The sequence below is a fragment of the Vigna unguiculata genome, chromosome 10, assembly GCF_037176805.1.
Source record: "Vigna unguiculata cultivar grain cowpea cultivar isolate G323 ecotype 2 chromosome 10, ASM3717680v1, whole genome shotgun sequence".
Classification (NCBI taxonomy): Eukaryota; Viridiplantae; Streptophyta; class Magnoliopsida; order Fabales; family Fabaceae; genus Vigna; species Vigna unguiculata.
Window position 1 is genome coordinate 47,142,234 of NC_140801.1, and position 23,211 is coordinate 47,165,444.

Consider the following 23,211-nt stretch of genomic DNA (forward strand, 5'->3'; position numbering starts at 1 on the left):
TTAAAAATTAGATTGATCAAGTTATGGCCATGTACATATTTATGAATTATTAAAACATCATTAGTGAAGTTGTGATGGAGTTAACTTCATCCTTCCTCCTTGTCCAACCCCATTATTGTGCTTTACTTTTTTTTGACTAATAAAATAGTGGGTAGGCTAACTCCAACTACTGCCTTTTATGCATTGGATGCCCCCACTTTCTACCTTATGTCTTAGAAAGTGCTTTCACTCCATATGCTATCAAGAAAAATAAAGAGAAAGTAAAGTTATTGTAACGCACTGTGAGGAAAGATGAAACACATAATAATGGTTATAAATAACAAAATGAAAAAAGGGACTGTAATACTCGAAATTAAAATAAGAAATAAAAATATTGCAACTTATTTATGTAGAAAGCCTGCATACATTGCTGAAAATAATTGATCAACTGCATGCCCCCCAGACTCTAGGATATTTGTCTTTTTGACAATTAAAAACAATCATAATATTAGATTCGATAGTAAGAGACAAAAAGTTGTCATCAAAGGAGGTATAAACAATGCCTCATTGTACACTAAACAACGTTGTAGCAACTAATAATTTAAAAAGAATAAATAATGTGAAGAATTTTTATTTTATTTTATTTCTAGACAGTATTTATTTGTAGAAATAACTAAAAAAAATGTTAAATAATTACAAGCGTGACATGATATCTTTCAACAGAAGAACTACTTCAAACAATTTAAGCAAATCTTAAACCTTCACCGCGGGAGATGTTATTGTAACTATGAGGCTTGGGAGAAATTGGTCCGGTCCCATACTTCACATGTCAAAACAAAAGCATTAAAAGCATCTTTAACAAGTTCATTGTTCACCAACTGTCAAATAATTTGCTGTGTATAAGGCAACGAAGTGATAGAATTGTTTCTTTACAAAATGATACAATTCACGACCCACTCAGGAAATGTTAATCTTTCACTAGTGTTAACGTACAAGAAAATCATTTAGTTGGTAGTTTTTGGGTTCACCTGACAAATAAAATATACTATAGTGCACTTCATGTTAATTAAGAAAAACCCGGTGTCATTCTTTTCTCTCCATGGTGGTATCTGTACACACACAATATCAACTCTCTCTTCTAAACCCCAATACCTCTACCACTTGGAATTTTCCGCCAACCAGAGGTTCAAGAAGGCCCAATAATTTTAGACAGCGGAACCCAATCTTACAAAGGGAAAAACACATTTTTCTTCAGAAAAAGGTCAATTGTCAATCGAATAGTTTATTCTTTTTTGGTGCAATTTACTGTAATGAATTAATGAAAAACCTACGTACAAGCTTTCGGTGAAGTTGAATTTATTGCAATCAAAATAGAAAGAGCAAACAACTTCCTATGTAAGGAAATGTGGCATTGCACAAAATTATTAATACTGGTTAACAAGGCCAAAAAAAAGGATAATTTCTGATTATAAACTTACATACAGTTTGGTACTTCTTTTTTATACTATTTCTAATTAAAATTACACATGACACGAGTTGTACCTGTATAACTAAGGTCGATACTAATTCTTAAGGCGAGACTCCACTTTATTAAGAAAAAAAATACCAAAAGGTCCACAATTATATCCAAGTTTCAGCCCCGTCTTGAAGTAACAAACTGCTCCTGCACAACAAAGAAAGTGGATTAAAATGACATTGAGTTTAACTGTCCATTACTGTTTTCGAATTGAAAAGATAGCTTTTGCTCCATGCGTTATAAATTTGCATAAATATTATAGAAGATTTAGGTTTGCCTTTTTTCTTTTCGTAGATAATATGATTTTCTAACGAATAAATTTTGATAACTTCTTTTTTCAATCTAAAGTGACATTTTTTAAGTGATTTTTTATTTTTTTATTTTTCTATATTTCAAAATCAATTAAAAAATATCATCTTATATTATAAAATAAAGTTGTCAAAATATCATTATCCTAATAAAATAGTTCATAGAACAGTCACTATTCGATCTAAAACTTGGTAATGTGCATTGGTGGATATTTACGTCGTGGCAGGAAATAATATGACAGAAGGAAGTTAGAATGGAAATAGGTAACCTTCAATATATTTTTATAGTATTACAATACTTTTCCTCTTACGCCTCCTTGCTTTCCGCAAAATTCGCTCAGTTTCTTCCTCTTCTTCCTTGGTCAATTTGCCAAATAGGTCTTCGCCTGATCTCCATGGAAGCATATATTAAAAACAGTTACGATTTCTATCAAATAGCAACTTACAAAGAATTAAATTAAATTTATATGTTTCAAATCAACAGATACACGTCGTGCTATAAATCACTATCACAAGAAGTAATAAACTATATACAATGTACACTAATTTCCATAATTAACATAAGATTTTTAATTAGCCATGAAAAAATATTGCTAATTAAGTATAATCATATAGCAGTTGTATCCATGACTGCTAATTCGGTAGTATTAGGGAAACAAAAATTATACTATTATATTTCTTTTAAACAATATAAGTAATATTTTCATAGTTCAAAACTACAACTAGAACTAAAATCAATGCTGTAGACCAGGACTGCTTCCTACTATAATAAATAATATTCAATTCTAAACTATTTAAAAAGCAAATAAAAAGATGAAAACACAATCCTTTAATTAAGATGTCCTCTAAACCAATATAATAAAGAAAATAATCATTTTTTACACGCATCTTTTTTTAAATAACTATTTAACGTCTTTCAATAATAAAATATTCCATTTAAATAATAATATAATTTTCTTGGATGATTGTATAAGTTATGCAAGTTGTCAAATGTATCCTTTAGTTTTTTTTTTTTTTTACTTTTAATGAGTATAAGATCTCTCTTGTTAAAGCTTTTTTAATAGTATTACTTATGTGTTATTATGTTGTTCTTTTATTGGAATTGACCTTATGTTTTAATAACTTATTTTGACATTTAATTTAAAGTTTTATGAACAAGATTATCTAAATAAAGTTTCACCTATAATCGAAAACAACACCTATAATCTTATGTGGTTTTGTCGCTGAATAATATCTAACAATCTACATTAAGTTTTGTTGTTTTTCACATAACGCACCATATTAAAAACGAAAATCAGAAAGTTTTATCTTAGTTTTTACAGTTCAGTCAACTACCTGCATTTTCTTTGACCAAGCAGGAAAATCCCACTTCAGTCTCCTCGTCGGATTCAATGACAATAGCACAGTCTATACCTCCCTTTATACACTGTCATTCAAACAGAACTTGACAACTGGTAAAGCAAGTATAAGATTTGTAAAATGAATAAAAAGAAATCATTTGCGTGAAAAATGAAGTGACAATTGTCACTGTTGAGTGCATCTTTTATAACTGTACGCATCATATCGGCAACTTATAGAAGGGCATGCAACTTTCTGATCATGAAAGGGAACACTGAATTTCTTCGAGAATACCTTCTCAGTTTCTGGCTCTTTTTTCTTTTGCACCTTCTCAGATGCTTTATCTAAAAAAGTGACTCGTTCCTTTTTTACTGACTTCCAGCCGCCCATTTCTACCTCTGGAGCTACAGCAGCTTGTAAACTAGTATTCGCCTCACTGAAGTCAAAGAAAAATACTCTGTCCTTGGTCACACTACGTAACAAATGCTTTTGAAGTGTCAGATATAACCAGTCGTAACTAGAGCCATTCGTTATTAATTATTAAGATTAACAATTCGATACAGAGGGGATAAACAAATATATACTATAAAATAAATCATCGTTCCAATATACCTAGATTTTGTCCGCCAAAAGGAAATGCGGACATATAATTTTATAAATAAACTCATGATTCAGAGCGTAGAAAGTTGAATAATTATTATCTCGTGTTTGTCGTAAAAGAATAGTAAAAGCAGAATTCTCCGAACAAAAGGTTGAATAGCATTCAAAAGAAATGACTTCACCCGTTCAGCAAGTGAGAATTCCATTTATTAAGCAATTTTCTTCTATGTTGTTAGACAGGCCCAGAAGGATCAATTGCTGGATCAGTGTTTCTAACAGGAAAAGGAAACTTGCACACACACGCATTGTGTGTATGGATATCTGTGCTCATAATAGCGTAGTGTGATCTTCACATATAATTCACTCAGCCTCGAAGCAGTGCAGCAGATTAATCCAGTAAAACCCGTGTTACTCGTCAACTATGAAAGCTAGGAAATAAATAATTGACACTAATCTATCATTTTCACATCCAATATATTTACAGCAGATTAGTCCTCACGTTTGAGAGTGTAAAGTATATGAAAAAAATATTAACAAACTGAAAAGCATATGAAATATATGTCATGTCAACGCTTCGAACTTGTTTCATAAATAAAACTTACTGAAATTGACAAATAATGTAGAAAAAATTTACTAGGCATTATTAGTAAAGTAAGTGAAGTTAATACATACTTAGCAAGAGGCTGTCGCTTTTTCGGTGTGATGACCTGTTTGCTTAAATTCTGCGAGCCAACAACGTGTCAGGGATAAAAAAAACGACGCTTTTCACCGTAGAAAATAATCAGGGTTCAGCAGACTAATTTTTCACAACGGAATCCATTTATCATTTAAAAAATCAGCAAAATATGGTTCATTAACAGAGATAATGAACCTTTGAGGACGAAGACGGCGGCGCCACATCCTTTTGGTTGAAGCTTTTAAGGTTGCAAGAAATTCCCTGCAAGCGCTCATTGGCAAAGCATAATTTTTTGACGGCATTCTAGTAACTATAAACACGAAGGAAAAGAAAGAGTGTTCGGGAGGAGGCATTTTCCTGTAGCGGTGTAAAAATGAGGAGAGGGGTTCTAAGAAACCTTTTTAAAGTACCTAACCTAAAAAGTTTAAAAGTTTAATACGTCTGCAGGTATTAATCATTATAAATTGCCATATGGTACTTGCCTGCATTTCCTTGGTGATGTTACAGAGATCATTTTTTACATTTTGCATAGAGGCTTCAATTAGCTGAGGCAACGAAGAAACCGCCAAATATACATCCTGTAGCTTCTCTTTCTTTGAAACATGGCTCATTTGTTCAGATAAAGATTTCAAGTTCCCATCAATCATTGCTTTAAATTCTTCTTGTCCTTTAGTCTGATTTAAAACCAGACTATGGCTATCAGTCTACTGAACTTCGATAACCATTGATGTTAGTGAAACCATGCAAGTCAAGGTAGGAATCCGGGCATTACCATTAACTGAAATGAGTTATCCTGAGCAATCAACTTCTGCCTTATGCATTCCACTGAATGGAAAGCAAGGAATTAAAATTGTACACTGTGCTATAAAAGTAATTTACGTAATAGACCGAGCCAGATAAAACTCAGAATATTATAAATTTGACAATTAGTGCAAACGTTCATATCGATTAAAGTCCAGAGTGAGCAAGCTAGCATCAAACACTTAATGTACAAAAATCGAGCTAGAAATTAGAGTTCTTAGTATAAAAAACGAGCATTCAGTTGAATTATGTTTCAAACAATATACAATGATTGGAAAATGCAACATAAGCAGAGAATCAAAGGAGAGCCATACAAAATATCAGTAGAACGTTTCATGATTGTATAAGTACAACTCCCAAAAACTTTTTTTAGAATATCGTCAATAGACAATATGAGTTACTTACCCTCCAAAATAATTTCCTTTGTTCCTTTGTTTACTTGCATAACGTCACTTTGAACAGAATCCAAGATCATCGCAAACCTGCTCAATGAAGTTTCCATTATGCCTATTCGGTGTTCAAGTCCTTCACTTAACTGACCTGCTAGAGCAAACAATGAATTTATTATCTAGAGTAAAGTTATATGCTAGCGTAATAGGAAACTCAGACTACTCTTAGATATGTCTAACCTGGATGCCAAAAATATAAGCTAGAAAAATAAAACCCATATTTTTCATTAAACTTACCTTTATGATCTGCAGAGTTCCATTTGAGCATTAGATTGGACGAAGATCTCGAGTTAAGGGGGTGACTCTCTTCCCGTGAGTATGTAGATCGGGGCAAGCTAGAAAGCCTCCTCAAAGAGTTTTCTTGTTCTTGAGAACCAACTCTCTAAAACACAATAAGAATTAATAGACATTGAAATAGAATCTTCATTCGCTTGTAATTATGTCTAAAGTCAAAAAACTAAATATATTCGCCTTATTTGCAACATTTGATAATTGGGTGAAGGATATTTGAAGATGTTCTCTATTTATCAGGAAAATTTCCGGTTAATAACCTACTGGTACTATGCAATTGTTTAGGTGCTTTTAGTATTTTCAATCACGATTGAAGTTGCAGTCTATTAACTTATGCTGATAATTTCAATCCAAATTCTTGTTACATAGATTTTTCAGGCTGAAATTCCAAATAAAATTGAACACAACACAAAAAATACTCAAGGAATTAAATTTTAAATTGTCTTAAATTTAATGCAAGCTAGTGACAAATATAATTGATAAAACTAAGGATATCCATGGAATAGATTCACTGTGTATCCTAAGTAGCACATGAACTAATTGACAGCAACAATAGCCTTTTTCTCTCCCAGAACACGCTTTGATTCCACTTGTTTGACATTAGATTTTTTGTGAAGCCACGAACAATTTATAAAAGAGGTACAATTATTTTCAACTCGAGCAATAATTACAATTATTTCCATCTCAGATTAACTTATAAATTATAATTAATTCTAACCAATATCAGTTTACTAGAATAGTTTTTAATGAAAATTGCTTATAAAATTAAGAATATCAGTATAACTACGTCAGTATACAAGATCTAACCAGATCATTAGTGACGGCCTCATCGAGAGAGTTTTGAGATAAATGAGACAGCAATCCGTGCTGAGATGAAAGTCCCTGAGAAAACGATTGCTGCGATGGTTGCGTGCGATGCTGAGAGTGAGAAACTTGCAATCCACTTGATACGTTGTTCGCTTTCCTTCATATATAGGCGATAGAAAAATAACAGATGTCAACATGAACAGTTCAACACGACTATTTGAATTGAAACGCGCCATGTGTTGTGATATATAAATCATTTTAACTCAGTTTCCAGATTCGTTAATTCGCAGGATCCAAACAGAGCGTGCCGAAGAAAACACGAAGTTCATGAATAAGCTTCAAATGTAGAACTAAATCTTCTTCTCAACGAACGGATGAAATGAGCGTTCTACCAGAAGCAATGGACTGAAGGAAACAATAGTAATTGAAATGTGTGAATCAGTGCGAGAGGAGTGACCTTGAATGAAGAAGAGGAGGAGGAAAGACGGAGATGGAGGAGAGATCGCAGGCTTTGTTGATCTTCATTTTCGTTTCTGATCGGAGATTCAACGGCTTCTAGTTCACCGTCGCCGGAATCTCCAGAAACGCACGCGTTTGGAGTTTGCGAGAGAACGAGAGTAAGAAAATGGAAAGTGAAGAATGGCAAAAAAAGGCGGGAATATGGGATTTGAAGAAGGGAGAGAGAAACCGTTGGTTCAGTTTGGTTTGGTGTGGTATTTATAGCAATGGAATGGGTTTTAGATAGAAACGGTAGTAGGCCGAACCTTCTTTCAAATTAGGAAGAATTTCAGAATAACTTTTACTTCCTACACCTCCATATTTATTACATGCACTCCCCTAAATCTTAAAATGATCATTCTATCTTTCACAATCTATTTGAAACATTCGTTTAGTTTTTTTTTTTTTTCCTTTTTCTTCTTTTAGTATGAGGTGCAAGTACTAATTATAGATATAAAAGAAAGTCTTTCCATTTTTTTGTATCGTGATTTTGGATGAGAAAAAGATAAAGAAAAAAAATGTAAATAATTAGTACTTTTTTGTTTACTATAATCAAAATTCAAATATTTGTAATTTGTTAAAAAATTAAAGTAAGGCGAAAGGTTTACATTGAAGATGAATAATATATACTCATTAATTTGTAGTTTTAAAGTTTTAAATTAAAGATAGAAACTGAATCTCTTAAATAAATCTGTCTAGAATTTGAATTCCCCTGTCTCTCCTTAACACAACAATGTTTATTTCATTTAATAATTTTAAAGAGGTGGTAATACTAAAACATAGGTTACGTAGTGACGTATATATGTTGGCTGCATGTTGAAGCTTGAAAATGATAGTGTGGCCTGCTTCGTACCTTCCCTCATCATATTCCCTCGCATATTCTTTCACACCCTTCTCTAGGGCTGCAAATGTATATATAAATTAAACTGTACCAATCATTGCACATGACAGTGATTTTTTTTCCTTTATTGTTTATTTTATACTTTATGTTTTATTTTTTTTCACCTGTAAAAAGTTGTAATTTGTCGGTTGTTATATAAAATTTAATAAATTTGTTATACGTGAAAATTTGCAATTTAAAAATAAACTAATAATCTCTTAAACAAATTATATAGGTTTTATAGTAATTATCTCAAAATTTATAGTTTTAAATTGATTAATATTAAATTATATGGCCAATATATTCTTAGACTCAAAACTGATATATTTATTATTTTTTCTAGTAGAACCATTAATACTCACTACATGATACACTCGCTAGACAAACCACCACCCTTAGGTGAGAGTGACAAATTTAAATTTCAGTAGATGATACACTTGTTGAGCAAGTCAAACTCACTAGACGATACTAGTGAATGTGACTCGGTTTGAATTGTTGGGTGAGTGGTATTAGCGTTGAGCAACAAATATTTTGTAAAAATCCAAAGAGCTCGGAGTAGCTAGGTTGTTGAGCAAGGTATGAATTCACTGACACATTGTTGGAAATTTGTTTTAGGACTTGGTCATAGATTGAGTTAGTTCTCTTGCTGAGCGAAAATAAATTTTTGAAAATCTTGAGAGCTCCAAGAAAATTAGATGTTGAGTGAACCAAGTAGTAAGTAGATGATACACTCGTCAAACAGTTTTGGTGAGTGTATGTGCTCGCCGAATGACAAAGAAAGGAAAAGTTTGGTAATTATATGTATTTTTTTTTGTAAGAGCAAGATGCATGAAATGTTTGATCTAGTAGAGCCTGGGTTTTTATTGATGTATTGTTTGGTCTCGTAGAGTATGGAATTTAACCAAAAATATATTGATTCTCTTATTGGTCTAATAAAGTTTGGAGTTTTGCAAAAAATCTATTGATCTAGTATAACTTGAGGAAGAATAACTACGTTATGTTGGGAGTTTTATGTTGGGTAGAGATAAGGTAATTTCGTAGTATATAAGTAGGTGCAAACTTGGTCTAATAAATCGGTTTATGAGATTAAATTAGACTTAAAGTCCATTTTTTTAACATGGTATCAGAGTCATGAGTTAAAGTCTATCTTAGCGAGATTTGTCATTTGTTCGACTTATTGTGTCACCAATTATCGAGAAATTTTTTGTTTGTTAGACATATTATTTCACTCGTTATCATACTGCTATTGAACTATCAATTAATGTCTAATCTCACATTTATGATGTATATATCTTGACCTAATAAGGATAAAGTACTTTTGTAGTATATAAATGCAAGTACCATCCTTACCATTATATACAAAGAGGATTTACCCTTTTAGTGTACACATTTTGTTTTTTAGTTTTACCCTTTAATAAGTAGATGTTTTTCTAATTTATATTGTCAAATAAAAAGATTCATTCTTTTGGTGTAAACATTTTGTTTTATAATTTCATCCTTTAACTAGTAACTATTTTTTTAAAATTAAAATAATTAACTTACCAATTTTGTTCTTAAGTGATTTTTTTTTTCAAATTTAACAATTTTTTTAATGTGACCGCTTTTTATAACTTAACAATTTTTTTAAACTAAAATAACTACATAAACTAAAAAAAATTCCCTACAAAATAAATAAAAAACATCTTTTATAGTAAATATTATTTATATTTAATTTTACGATTATAATTTTATTATAAAAAATTGAATATACATACGCGTAATAGATGCATCTTCACTGGTTAATACGATTGTAGTTACTTTGACGAAAATGTTACATTGAATGATTTTAAGAGTAGTATTGAATGAGATATTTGAGAATGAGATTATGGTAATTATAATAATATTGAAGTCACAGGTATATTAGATGGTGAGAGATTGAAGATGAAAACAAATTGTCTTGCATATGATATAAAATTTTACCTATGAATTAATCAATTTTTCTTTAATTATTTTTTAGGTCTTGATCGATTATTGTATACTCTTCTTTAATTTTTACAAATAAAATAAAATAAATTTTAAGATGATATTCTCTTACGGAATTAGACATACATTCATTTAATAATATGATATGTTGAATCTATTATATCACTCATAAATATCTCTAATTACATACTTGTGATGTTTATTCCAAATTAATAGACCTTAAATTACTTATCCATTTAATTAATTGCTTTACATACACGATAAACCTAAAACGGTTTTCAACAAATGGCACGACCTAATTCCTTTCCTATTCTCTAACTAATTTTTAGTGCATTAATGAACAAAAAAAAAAAAAAAGGAAACTTATTAAATATATGCGGACTTAAATTTTTTTTTTTCTCTTTCTTTCTAACGGGAAACGTCCCTGCACCTTCGTGGATCCTTACGAGGAAGTTAAGATTTTATATCAACACATTATGGCTGGCATGAAATCTACGTTTAACTCCCTGGAACCAATCAACTACTAATTATAATCATAAAGTTTGCAATGAATGATTCTAAATTAAATTATTTTCCCTGACAATATCGCGTTGTTCTGAAAATTTTCGAATAGATGATAATTAGAATAACAATTAAATACATTTTCCATTAATTTTCAAAAAAATTTAAAATCACTTTCTCTTTAAAATTTTGACATAATTTAGTCTTTAAATTTTAGTGATGCATAAATTTAATTTTTTTAACCAATTTTTTTTTTAAATTTATTTAACATTTCAAACGCGTTTTACGATAATATTTGAATTAACATCGAAACGAAAATGTGTTACACAGGATAAACAGTTCGAATATTATCTTTAAATATGTTTGAAACGTCAAATAAACTTATTAAAATTTGGTTAAAATGACTAAATTTACGCATTTTTTAGAAATGGAGAACTAAATTGATTAAAAATTTCAATATAAACTAATTTTAAATTTTATTTAAACTTAATGAACCAAAAACATATTTAATCCTTGAAAACAATTATGTTTATTATTACTCAAATATTAAAAAAATAATTAATGTGATTATAATAGATTGTACAAATTTATGGATATTTTTCAACTTTAAGAACTAACTATGTTAAAATGATTGTTTGATTATAGAAAAAGATTATTCAACGAAATGTTGGTCTCTCTGACTCACATATCCTTTTCATTTGTCTTTGTGTCATTCTGTGAAGACTTTCATGAACATCTTTTAGCAAGTTATGCATGAAATTCAATAAGGGAGGCCAATCCAAATCAAAGGAACACAAATTCTTCAAAAAAAAATTCAGCAATTAAATCATTTAAAAAAATCACAAATAAACTTGTGCAGAATATTATTTATTAAATATACTTGTACTTTACTATTTATGTTGATAATTTGGTTATCGAAAAAACGAGTTTACAATTTCAAATAGTATTATCAGGACGGCAAAATCAACAAAAATCCATTTCCAAAAAGCGAAATTTTTAGTATTATTTGTTGGAAATCTATTCAAAATTTAATTTAAAAAAAATCAAATTCTCAATTGTAAACAATGTTGCTAAAATATCAAAAACCTACTTGAAATTCGGTTATTGGAGAGATGAATTCCGGTAAGATTTTTTATTTTTCAAAAAAATTAATGAAAAGGTGATAAAGATTTTAGACACAATTTAGAAAAAGAGTGAAAAAAATGAGAATATTCACAAATCTAATTCTAACCTGTTTTTCAATACTAATGACACTATTTCACATTACAAATTTGACGTTTTGAAAATGGAATTTTTTCGACATGAAAAATAAACATATATATTCTTATAAATAATATTGATTAAACAAGTTTATTCTAGAAAAAAATCACAAATTCTCCTTGTTTTTATAGTTGGATGTATGTATCTGGTCCAAGTGGAGGAGAATGGAAGAGGTTAATTAGGTCCCAAACACTTGATTAGGAAAGAAAAAACGTGCATTAAGAAAGATTCTTCCAATCATTAAGAAAAATATTTAATTAGGAAGGGAACATTGAAAAGAATACTGAGTATATTTTGAAATGGTTTATATATTTAAGATTATTTTATCTTATAAAATAAACACTTATATATAGCCAACTTATGAAAATAACTCCTTCATAACATAACTCATTTCCAACTTAAAGTATCACAATAATTTCTTTAATATAGTTTAGAAAAATAATCTTCAATCACATTAAAATAATTTAACCTTATTTTCTTTGATTGAGAGAACTTTATCTACAAAAGTGAGTCTTTATATACTAAAACACTTATATAAAAATTTAGGGTTAAATATATTTTTGATTCCTTAACTTTTGGTAATAATTGAACTTAATCAGTCATCTTCAAAACTTTATACTAATGTAGTCCCATGTTTGTAGTTCCCATGTTTAAAAATTATGTGAATTTAGTCTTTTTAATCATTTTTTAAAGTTTATTTAATGTTTTAAACGTGTTTTTCAACTAAAATTAAAACAAAAATGTGTCAAATTATATAAACAACTCAAATGTTATTTTAAAATACATTTGAAACCTTTTAACAAAATTTGATTAAAATGATTAATTTCAAGCAATTATAAAGTTGGTAGACTAAATTGACTAAAGTACTAAGGAAGAAATAATTTCAATTTTCACTAAAAGTTAAAACACCAAAGACAAATTTAATCCAAATATTTAATTAAACTAATATTTAAGAAAACCACTCAAAAATATATAATAAATCAGTGTATTATTGAATTCTTGTGAGAGAAAATATCATAAATATTTGATATCAATAAATTATGAATAAATTATATAAAAGATTTCAACTCAAAATCTCAAAAATAATAAATTTGTCGGTTTTCTTTATTTTATGATATTGCTTATTCATTTTTATTTTCAAATTAATAATTGAAATCTTATCAATATAAATGTCTGATGTCAAAAACAAGATTCTATAGGTTTAATAAAATAAAATTACAATTAATAAATATTTTAAAATGTTGAATATACTAATTAACACACATTAATTGTTATTACATATCCTAACTTTCAAAGGTGTAATTTTCTCTTTTAGATTTTAATTAAATCATTCTGATTTAGAAATAAAAAATTATTTTTAACAACTAAATTTTGACAATTTTCTCTTACAACTTTTTATAATTTAAGATGATAATTTTTGAGTAATTTTTTATTTTTTATTTTTTCATTTCTTTATATTTAGAATTATTAAAAAAATATTACGTTATATTGTAAAAAAATTGTTAAAATTTAATTGTGAAATATCATTATAAATAAATATAAGTAAGTATATATACATATATTCTATGAGTGGTTTTATTATCCTGTGGCAACATCCTTGGATGAGTATGCAGTAGTTGTGATAAGACAAATTTTGCATTGTTATTTTTGACATTATTTCATATTGTGACATGTGAAAATAGGTCTCCCTGAGTTGTAGTTTTGACAGCCATGTTTGGAAGTTATTGATTCATAAATCAACCACATGGTCCAGTCCCAGAGAGAGTGTGAGTGACCAGTTCAGAACTTCCACGTTGTTGTTGGCCACAGCAACCAAGAACTTCGTAAACTACAAAAACAAACTCCTGGGATCCACCCCAAATTGCACAAACCGCGTAAACAAGACCTTTTCCCTAAATTACCAAATTTAACATTATTCGAAGATTGTTGACTTAACAAACCCATTTTTAAAATTAGTAGGATTATGATATTTTAATCTAATTTTTTATTTATTTTTAATCTATTATTTCAATCACCATTAAATCATCTATTTTGATTCTTTTTAGTGATGTGATGATCTAATAACGATTAAAATGGTAAATTAGAAGTGACTCAAAAAAAGTGGGTTAAAATATCATTGACCATATTAATATCGTTAATTAGGATAGGTGGCAAAATAGGTAGAGTCCGATGCGTTAGTATGTTAATCTTTGTTAAAAGGGATAAGTCAGGTTGAAAATTTTGACCTGACAGATTATTTTGATCTGGTCCATTCGATTTGTTAATTTGATAAGTCAAAATGTGATTAAGTTCGATCAGACTTGTTAGTCTATTTTTTTTTTAAATTAAATTTTAAAATAAAAGATAATTAAAAAAATTATTTTTTATATTATGTTTTTAAAGGTGTAAGTATATAATAGTAATAGTATTATAATTTAAATCATTAACATTTATAAGTTAAATTTTAATTATTAGTTATAATAAAATAATTTAACATGTAAATGCAATAACTATTTTAATTTATCTATTTTAAAATATTAACCAATCAATTAAAAATTTAGAAAATATTTTATATGATTAATATTGTTATAATATTTATTTATATGTATATATAAACAAATTTTAAAAATTAAAAAAATTAAAAAAATTAAAAACAAATTAAAAAAATAAAGTGACGGACTAATTACACTCGACCTGTTTTAGACGTGACGGATTAAGAAAAAATGGACCAGATTGATCCATTTTGCCACAACTAAATTAAAATAGTTTAAATTGAGATTAATTAAAATTAGGACAGATTTATAAAATTGTAAATTTTTAAATCATAATATGAATAAAATATACATATATGTATGTGTATCTTAATTAAGTTTTATTTAAATTAAAATTCGTTAAGTGGATGCAGTAGAAAATACTTTCAATTTTTAATTGCGTTTATATTTTGTTTCAATAAAAGTTCACTAAACAAGAAAGTGAATAAGTGTTCAGTTGAAAAAAAAAACTTTAATTGCATTAATTTTTAATTAGATAGTAATGTGATTAACAATATATATATATATATATATATATATATATATATATATATATATATATGAACTTTTAATTGTAAGTGTAAATGTTAGTTATATTAACTTTTAATTAAATTTATATTTTATTTAAACTTAATTCATTCATCTATGAAAAGTAAAAGGTTAGTATAATGGAAAATTTAGAATAAATTGACAAACTATACAATTTTATTTGACTATCCTAACATTTATAGGATTTGGTTCTATGTCACGATTATGTGTAAGCTTTAAATTGGAAAAATTATGTAAATTCCTATGATTTTAATATTTTATGAGTTAAATATTAATTTTAACGATAAGGTGATTTTTTGAAACCACACTAATTAACGATAATAGATGTTGATAATCATATCAACCACCAAAACAACATTCTTAATATTTAAAAAATTAGGGTAAAATATGTTTTTTTCCTCAAATATCAGTGTAATTTGAAATTAGTTCCTTTTCAAAAATTTTGATTAATTTAGTCATTCATCTTTAAAGATATGTGAATTTAGTCATTTTAACCAAATTTTGTTAAGTTTATCTAACGTTTCAAGCGTATTTCATGATATTATTTAAATTGTTTATACCGTTTCACACATTTTAACTTCAATATTAACTCAAAGATTATAATAACATGTCAAATAAACTTAACAAAATTTCGTAAGAAGAACTAAATCCACACATTTCTAAATATGAAAGACTAAATTGGTATAAAGTTTCGAAGAGAGACTAATTTCAAAATTCACTGAAACTTAAGGAACCAAAATCATATTTAACCCAAAAAAATTATTTAAAAGAATTAAGAGGCTAAAAGAATAATTTTCAATTTAAAGATCTAAAATAGAATCCAAATTTTATACATTTAAAACATATTCAAACGCATGGTTTTGGGTTTGAAGAAATATGGTTGTGAAGATAACGAGTGGTGGAGCCAAATCAAAGTCGCGTCAATTATGACCTATATACAAGCTTGTTGAAAAGTTTTCCACTTGCCTCTTCAGATATAAACTTGAGGTGCTCGCATTGGTGTTTTCATCAATAAAGATAATCTTTTGATCAAATTGAAAATAAATAGATATTTTGTCTCCTAAAGTTGAATCTAAATAAATTAATATAGTTATATATGATTAATGGATATTAATATTGTGACATTCAACAATTTTTTACAGATATTTTACATCCATTAATTTACCTTTCAATTTATATTTTGTTTACAAATACAAAAGTAACTTTTCTAACCAAAGTATTTCTAAAAGTAAATTCTCAACCCATGCAAATGGTGTCAAAAAAATATTTTACATAATTAATATTGCAAAGTAAAATTGACTGTTAATAAACATTTTAGTAATCTTGTAGTATTATTATAACTACATGTGAGACAAAGTTAACTATCACTAAAATAGCATATTTTATGCTAATTCTGTTTTGAATTTTTTTTAGTATAATATACTTATAAATTTTGTTAAGAAAAATAATTTTCGAAAATTATTATTAATGTTTTTGCAAAATATATTTTACAAAACATTTTTTCTAAAAAATTTTGTAAAAACTATTTACAAATTTTATAATTTTATAAAAAATAATTATTTATTAATTAAAATTCTTAAAAAATGATAAAAGAAAATATTTTTTTTATAAAATTTTATGAAATATGAAAAATTATAGTAATCAACCATACATAGATATTTCAATAATCTCGTCACAATATTAATAACATATTAGTATATCACGTTCATTTACTCTTAACTACTTATTAATTACTTTTTGAAATAGTTCCTTAACATACTTATAATCTTTGAGGGAGCATTTCACAGTTAAACGTCAACGTGGAGCCTTTCACGAATGAAAGTAATCTCATATTTCAAAACAAATATCATATTGCAAAATGTAGTCTATAAAGGTAAAAATCTAACTCAGACTATATCTCTTATTCCTTTAATCTGAGAAATAGTCATATTTATTGCATGAACAATGACACGTATCTATATGCAAGTGTGTATGTATTTGTTGCTCATATTCGCAGTTAATTTATCTTCGTTTTCATTTCTTCATTCTATCTTCTGGTGTCAAACAAAGACAAGGTTGCATCACTTTCATGATTATACATGAAGACAAGTTACACCTGTCTCGATGTTTGACAGGTTTACGTTTACTATAACAGATTATTTCCATAGCTGCAGAAGATTGGAAATTGGAGGCCCACGTAGTTGGGCTAAACTGTTTCTCGGAAACTTCATGTGAAGCAGTCATAGGGAACAAAGAGTAGAAGAAGAAGAAGAAAAATAAGAAGAACGACCGTGAGCTGGAAGAAGTAGGAACATGAGGTTGTTCTTGTAATTTCCTAGGTTTCACTTTTACTTTATCAATATTTATGTCTCTTCTGTTTGTACACTACCATGTTATGAGCTGAAGACAACCGCACTCTTTTCCATTCCCTACGAGACAACATAGACAAAATACCTACACATAAAAAAAAAAGGCATTTCCTTTTCATTTCATCATTTGGTCATCATGACTTTCCATCATCCTATGAACTTTGTTTATATGATGATTGGCAACGGACATGTTGCGTGTCTTTGCAAATGTGATCCTAGATTGGGTCTCTGGAGAGACTAAAGAAGTAATTTTTTTTTAGTTCTAGAGAGAGTTTTTGGTTAGTTTGAGAGATTTCATTCATTGATTTATTCCTTTTTTGGTCTGGGTTAACTGGGTTTATCAAGTTTTCTTGATAGATAGAGAGAAAATTCCCAGTAGTTGAATCGGCACTTCTGAGTTACAGTTTATCGTGATTCTCTTCAGAAGTGAAAGAAAGAGTCTTTTAACGGTTCAACCATTTTTCATCTATCAGCATGGCTGTGGTGAGTCCTATGCCTGCAACTGCACCACCACAGATGAATCCTACGAGCAAGTTTCGTGATATTGGGGTTCCTGGAATCATGAGTAGTAGGAGAGAAATTGTGAGTGAGCCTAGTTCTCCAAGCATGCTTAATGATACACTCTATGTTGCTGTGGCAAAAGATGTGAAAGACAGCAAATTAAATCTCATATGGGCAATACAAAATTCTGGAGGAAGGAGAATTTGCATCCTTCATGTTCACGTGCCAGCACCTATGATCCCTATGAGTAAGTTTGCAACATGCGTCTGCACTTGCAATTGTTTGTGGATTTTAGATAACTTAAACCTTTTTTCCTTTCTTAATTTGTACATAGGCTGAACCTGAGATATCTTTATCATAACGTGAGTACAAATCTTATTATTACTGTTAACAAATGTTAGGCTTTTGATTGATTGTGCCTGTGAACATTATTACTTGTTTGGTGTGAGTATATATTGTGTTGTTCACCATTATTTTTGAAATTACTAGGAGATTTGAACTACAACTCAAAATGGCCCAGAAGATAATGAGTCCTTTTAAAGAAATTCTAGTTACAATCAATAACTTTTGTTTAAGTTCTAGTGTATATAGAGAATATTCAAGAAACCACGCTATGACTTATGATTTATCGTTTCCTGTGATAGATTTCAAGAACTGGATTTAACATGGTTAATTTGGTTATTTTTCTAGTGGGTGCTAAATTTCCTGCAAGTGCACTGAGAGAACAGGAAGTTCAAGATTATCATGAAAGGGAAAGGCAAAAAATTCCGAAGACTATGGATGCCTATCTTTATATCTGTCAAAAAATGGGGGTAATTTTTCTAGTGAACCTTGTTTTCAAAACATTTTCTTTTTCCTTTTGCTAATAATTTTCTGATATAGGTGAGGGCCGACAAAATACTCATTGAAATGGATTGTGTAGAAAAAGGGATTGTAGAGCTCATCCACCAGTATGGCATACAGAGGCTTGTAATGGGAGCAGCATCTGATAAGTACCATTCTAGGTAAGTGGCCACCTAAAATCCCTCAAGAAGCTATTACACATTATTGTTAACCATGCTATTATACTTTCACACTTTTGAATTACTATTTCTCAACATTCTTAGTTATGGAGTTTAATCTTCCCCTCTGCCTGTTTGATTTTATTCCCGTCTTGAAGGCTTTGCTTCATGGAAAATTTTGTAGCCCTTTTGAAATTTATATTCTTATTGCTTTTAACGAGCTTCCACTTGCATGATACTGCAGGAGAATGGTATCCCTCAAATCTAAGAAAGCTATATATGTATGTGAACAAGCTCCAGCTTCTTGTCATGTACAGTTTGTCTGCAATGGGTACCTCATACACACAAGGTATGTTGTGTTACGAATACTTGAATAGTGGTGATACTGAATTCCAATGAATAGTGTCACACGGAGATAAGTGTAATTTTGGAGTAAGCTTCAAAGGACTTTAACAACTTCAGAAAGCTTGTGTTTTGACTTTTGTTTGAACTTTGATTTGTTGTACTGTCCTAAATAGTATTTTATCATATTATATTTGGTACTGATACAAGTGCTATAGGGATTGCAGATTGGATAGAGGGAATGTAGAGGTTGTATCTCCTTCTGTGCTGCAAATGGAAAACTCTGAAGTTGGGCATTCACCTAACATTGGATCCCCATCCTCAGTGGCAGGGCAAAATCGTTGGAGAAAACTAACTAATCCCGGACAAGAGTTATTTCGTAGAGTTAGGACTATCAATGGTGCACATCGGAGGAGAACTGGATCTGTTTCTTCTTTAGAAGGGTACTTAACTCCTCAGAGAAAGTTTGGTAAAGAAGCAAGTTGTGATGAGTTAGATGAGCAGTCACGGGGGAGTCCTTCAGTATTCTCAATGTGCTTTGAGAGTTGTTCGGTTGATCCAGAATTGATTCCGGAATTGAATGACTTTTCTCTGAATAATAAGGATCTTCATTCACCATCACCAAGTGTACTGGTATGCACACTTTTTCCTCTATCAGAATTTCTATGTATACTATGGGGATGTTATGCTTCTTTTTTGACTTTTTCCTGTGATGGATGAAGAGTCATTCTTGCTTCTATATTTGCATTGATGGATAGTCATACTGTTCAACTGATCTTTGTGATAATATTTTAATATTGTAATTGAACACTGGCAGGATGGAGGAATGGATGATGTTCTCTATGGTCAACTTGAACAGGCAATGGCCGAGGCTTGGAATGTTAGGCAAGATGCATATCAAGAAACTGTTAGGCGTATGAAAGCAGAAAAAGAAGCCATTGATGCTATACGCAAGGTAATTTTCTTATGTTGAGTTCTTGTTATTTTTCAATGTGTAAGATGATCATGTTTGTAAATCATCACACCAAGTTAATTCTAGGTGTTTGTATCAGTTCTATGTTTTTCAAATTATTCTTACCAGACCTAAAGAATAAGATTGTATTAGCTAACCTTAAACAAACCTCAACTGATTCTAGGATCATTTGAATGGACAAACATCTTTTTATTGACAGGCTAAAGCCACTGAAAACTTGTATCAAGAAGAGCTAAAACTAAGAAAAGAACAAGAGGAAGAAGTACAGAAAGCAAATGAAGAACTTGTTAATATGAAGAGTCACATAAACAAAGTTAATGAGGAACTCCAACTTGCCTTAGATCAGAAATTATCTCTAGAGAATCGAATTGCATCTACTGAACTTAATATAAAGGAGTTGGAGCAGAAGAATATATCTGCTGATGAGTTATCTCAAAAGTACATGGATGAACTAGATGAGTTACAAATGCAACTTGATAATGCGTTGAGAGAGGCTGAGGAGTTAAGGAGAAAACAAGGGGAAGCCTCAAGCACTCACTGGCTTCAACCCTTCTCAGAATTCTCCTTTTCAGAGATTAAAGAAGCAACAAGAAACTTCAATCCATCCCTTAAGATCGGACAAGGTGGATACGGAAGTATATTTAAAGGTATCTTACGTCACACTGAGGTGGCTATAAAAATGTTGAGTCCTGACAGTACCCAAGGTCCAGAGGAGTTTCAACAAGAGGTAGTGCTGGTTTCGTTTCAGTTTTACTTGATATTTTGTGCATCATCCTTTTTTGGTCAGCAACAATCTTTGTCTGTTTATTTCACAACATTTATTGCATCTCATACAAATTGTTGTACAAATAATAGCTCTGATATGGTTTTGTTTGTATCAGGTTGAAATATTGAGCAGGTTGAGGCACCCCAATCTTGTGACACTTATAGGATCATGCCCAGAATCCTGGACCCTTGTCTATGAGTATTTACACAATGGAAGCCTTGAAGATCGTCTCAACTGCAAGGATAACACACCTCCGTTGTCATGGCAAACTCGAATTCGCATAGCTGCAGAACTCTGCTCGGCTCTCATCTTTCTTCAATCAAGTAAACCTCACAGCATAGCACATGGTGATTTAAAACCAGGCAACATTCTCCTTGATTCAAACCTTGTAAGCAAGCTCAGTGACTTTGGAATCTGTCGTATATTATCTTGTCAAGAGGGTTCAAGTAGCAGCAGTACACAGTTTTGGAGAACTGTTCCAAAGGGAACTTTTGTGTATGTGGATCCTGAATTCCTTACTTCTGGTGAACTCACACCAAAGTCAGATGTTTATTCCTTTGGAGTCATTCTATTGAGATTGATCACTGGGAAACCTGCTCTGGGAATAAAAAATGAAGTGGAATATGCATTACATAGTAGAAAGTTGAAATCCATCTTGGATCCATTGGCTGGAGACTGGCCACTTATGCTAGCTGAAGAGTTGGTTCGCTTGGCTTTGAGGTGTTGTGAGATGAACAGAAAGAACAGACCAGATTTTTATCCAGAGGTTTGGAGAATACTTGAACCAATGAGGGCTTCTTGTGAAGGCATTCAACTGGGTTCTCAAGGAAAGTGCCAACCTCCACCATATTTTATTTGTCCAATCTCTCTGGTAGGAAACTCATTCTCACACTATCTTCACTTTTAGTTTAAGTTCAATCAAAACACACATCCTCAGAATATTAAAAATTCATCATTTAGTCTCTGTATATTCTTGTAAAGTTTAAGGACTAACTTGAAACAGGTTCTGTAATTGTTGAGACTGAATATGGTTTTGAATATCTGTTTCATTTTAGAGAGTATCCATGAGACACACTAAAAGGTTTTTCAAATGTTTGGATATTTTGCAGGAAGTGATGCAAGATCCACAAGTGGCTGCAGATGGTTTTACTTATGAAGCTTGGGCTATACGTGAATGGCTGGAAAGTGGTCGTGACACTTCACCAAGGACAAAGTCTAAGTTAGCACATCACAACCTTATTCCCAACCACTCTCTTCGCCATGCAATCCAGGACTGGCTTCAAACTCACTGATCTGCAAGCTTCTGATTTTTCTCTTTGCTTCTTCATTGATGAAGTTGTGATCTCTAGGAGAATAGATATCACTATAATGTTTGTTTTTGTTACACATTTTTAAAGCATGTCAACAACATTTTTATAGCGTACATGTTGTATAGGTTGTGCACATTTTGAGTTCTTGTAAAAAGGTTGCGTATGTATATATGGTTAAATACTATCTTTATCTTATGTGTTTATCTTTTGCAATGAGCAATGCTATTTGTTAATCTTAACCATTCCAATGAACCGTCTCAACAGCATTCAAGGAACATTTAAGTTTATATTAACGTAAACTATACATATACATTCTTAACTCAAATAGATAATAGAGTAACATTAACTAGTAACTAAAATAAGATACGAGGAAAGGAAAACAAAACTGACAAAAAAAAACACTGAATCCATAGCATTCATTCCCTGAGTCCTTTTTTTCTTTCTTTTTTGAAATCAGTTGTCTTCTGTAAATGGAATGCATAGATGAAAAGCGAATTGAAACAGAAACAGTAAATGGAAGAAAGAAATTGAATTAGAAAATGTCGAAACAATGAAAGAAAAGATGGAACAAGAAAACTGTTCTGAATCGCAGTAATGGAAAATCTGGAAAGCAAGAACTTGGACTACATCATGGCAGAGATATTAGGGGCTTCTCCCTACACCTCCAACCGTTTTTCCTGTACCCCAAAAACATATATAATCCTGTACCCCAAAAACATATATAACTCCATCTTTGCCCATACTAAAAAGTGAAAAAAGTAAAAAAGTAATTGGCTCTTTCTGCATTCACCAGACCCCTGCTTTCTTATATTACTGCAACGCACTCTCCTCCCATGCATGCGCCACTTTCTTCACAATCCTCACATCACACTCACTCACTAAACACTCCACTCAAACCTGATGCACACAAACCGCGCCACTCATGTTCACGACACACACACACTAATTTCACTCACCACACTCATTTCTTTTCTCTCAGGCGCCATCCTTTCTCCTAGTGCACTAGCGGAATTCGCATTTAAAAATTTTAGAAACAGAATTTGTG

At 30.2% G+C, this 23,211-nt stretch overlaps 2 protein-coding genes across 4 annotated transcripts; one reads left to right on the top strand and one right to left on the bottom strand.

Annotated features, from left to right (window-relative positions):
- Window positions 1-1,997: 1,997 nt before the first annotated feature.
- Window positions 1,998-7,439, bottom strand: PRD3 (putative recombination initiation defects 3). The gene is made up of 11 exons (XM_085668004.1): window positions 7,223-7,439; window positions 6,766-6,922; window positions 5,905-6,049; window positions 5,624-5,758; window positions 5,190-5,242; window positions 4,900-5,091; window positions 4,613-4,678; window positions 4,414-4,463; window positions 3,436-3,577; window positions 3,139-3,229; window positions 1,998-2,189 (listed from the first exon to the last, which is right to left on the bottom strand). The coding sequence occupies exons 1-11, from the start codon at window positions 7,288-7,290 to the stop codon at window positions 2,086-2,088; spliced, it is 1,203 nt and encodes a 400-aa protein (XP_085524130.1). The 5' UTR covers window positions 7,291-7,439; the 3' UTR covers window positions 1,998-2,085.
- A 9,634-nt stretch (window positions 7,440-17,073) lies between these two features.
- LOC114166657 (U-box domain-containing protein 33-like) lies at window positions 17,074-22,361 on the top strand. Of its 3 annotated transcripts, none has more exons than XM_028051419.2 (10): window positions 17,074-17,222; window positions 17,747-18,021; window positions 18,465-18,586; window positions 18,657-18,778; window positions 19,020-19,124; window positions 19,336-19,750; window positions 19,935-20,072; window positions 20,290-20,817; window positions 20,972-21,727; window positions 21,966-22,361. In XM_028051419.2, the coding sequence occupies exons 1-10, from the start codon at window positions 17,218-17,220 to the stop codon at window positions 22,146-22,148; spliced, it is 2,649 nt and encodes an 882-aa protein (XP_027907220.2). In that variant the 5' UTR covers window positions 17,074-17,217; the 3' UTR covers window positions 22,149-22,361. The 3 variants fall into 3 exon arrangements, with proteins under 3 accessions (XP_027907220.2, XP_027907221.2, XP_085524461.1); XM_028051420.2 differs by having other exon boundaries at window positions 19,345-19,750; XM_085668335.1 differs by having other exon boundaries at window positions 17,090-17,222; window positions 17,631-18,021.
- The last annotated feature ends 850 nt before the right edge of the window (window positions 22,362-23,211 follow it).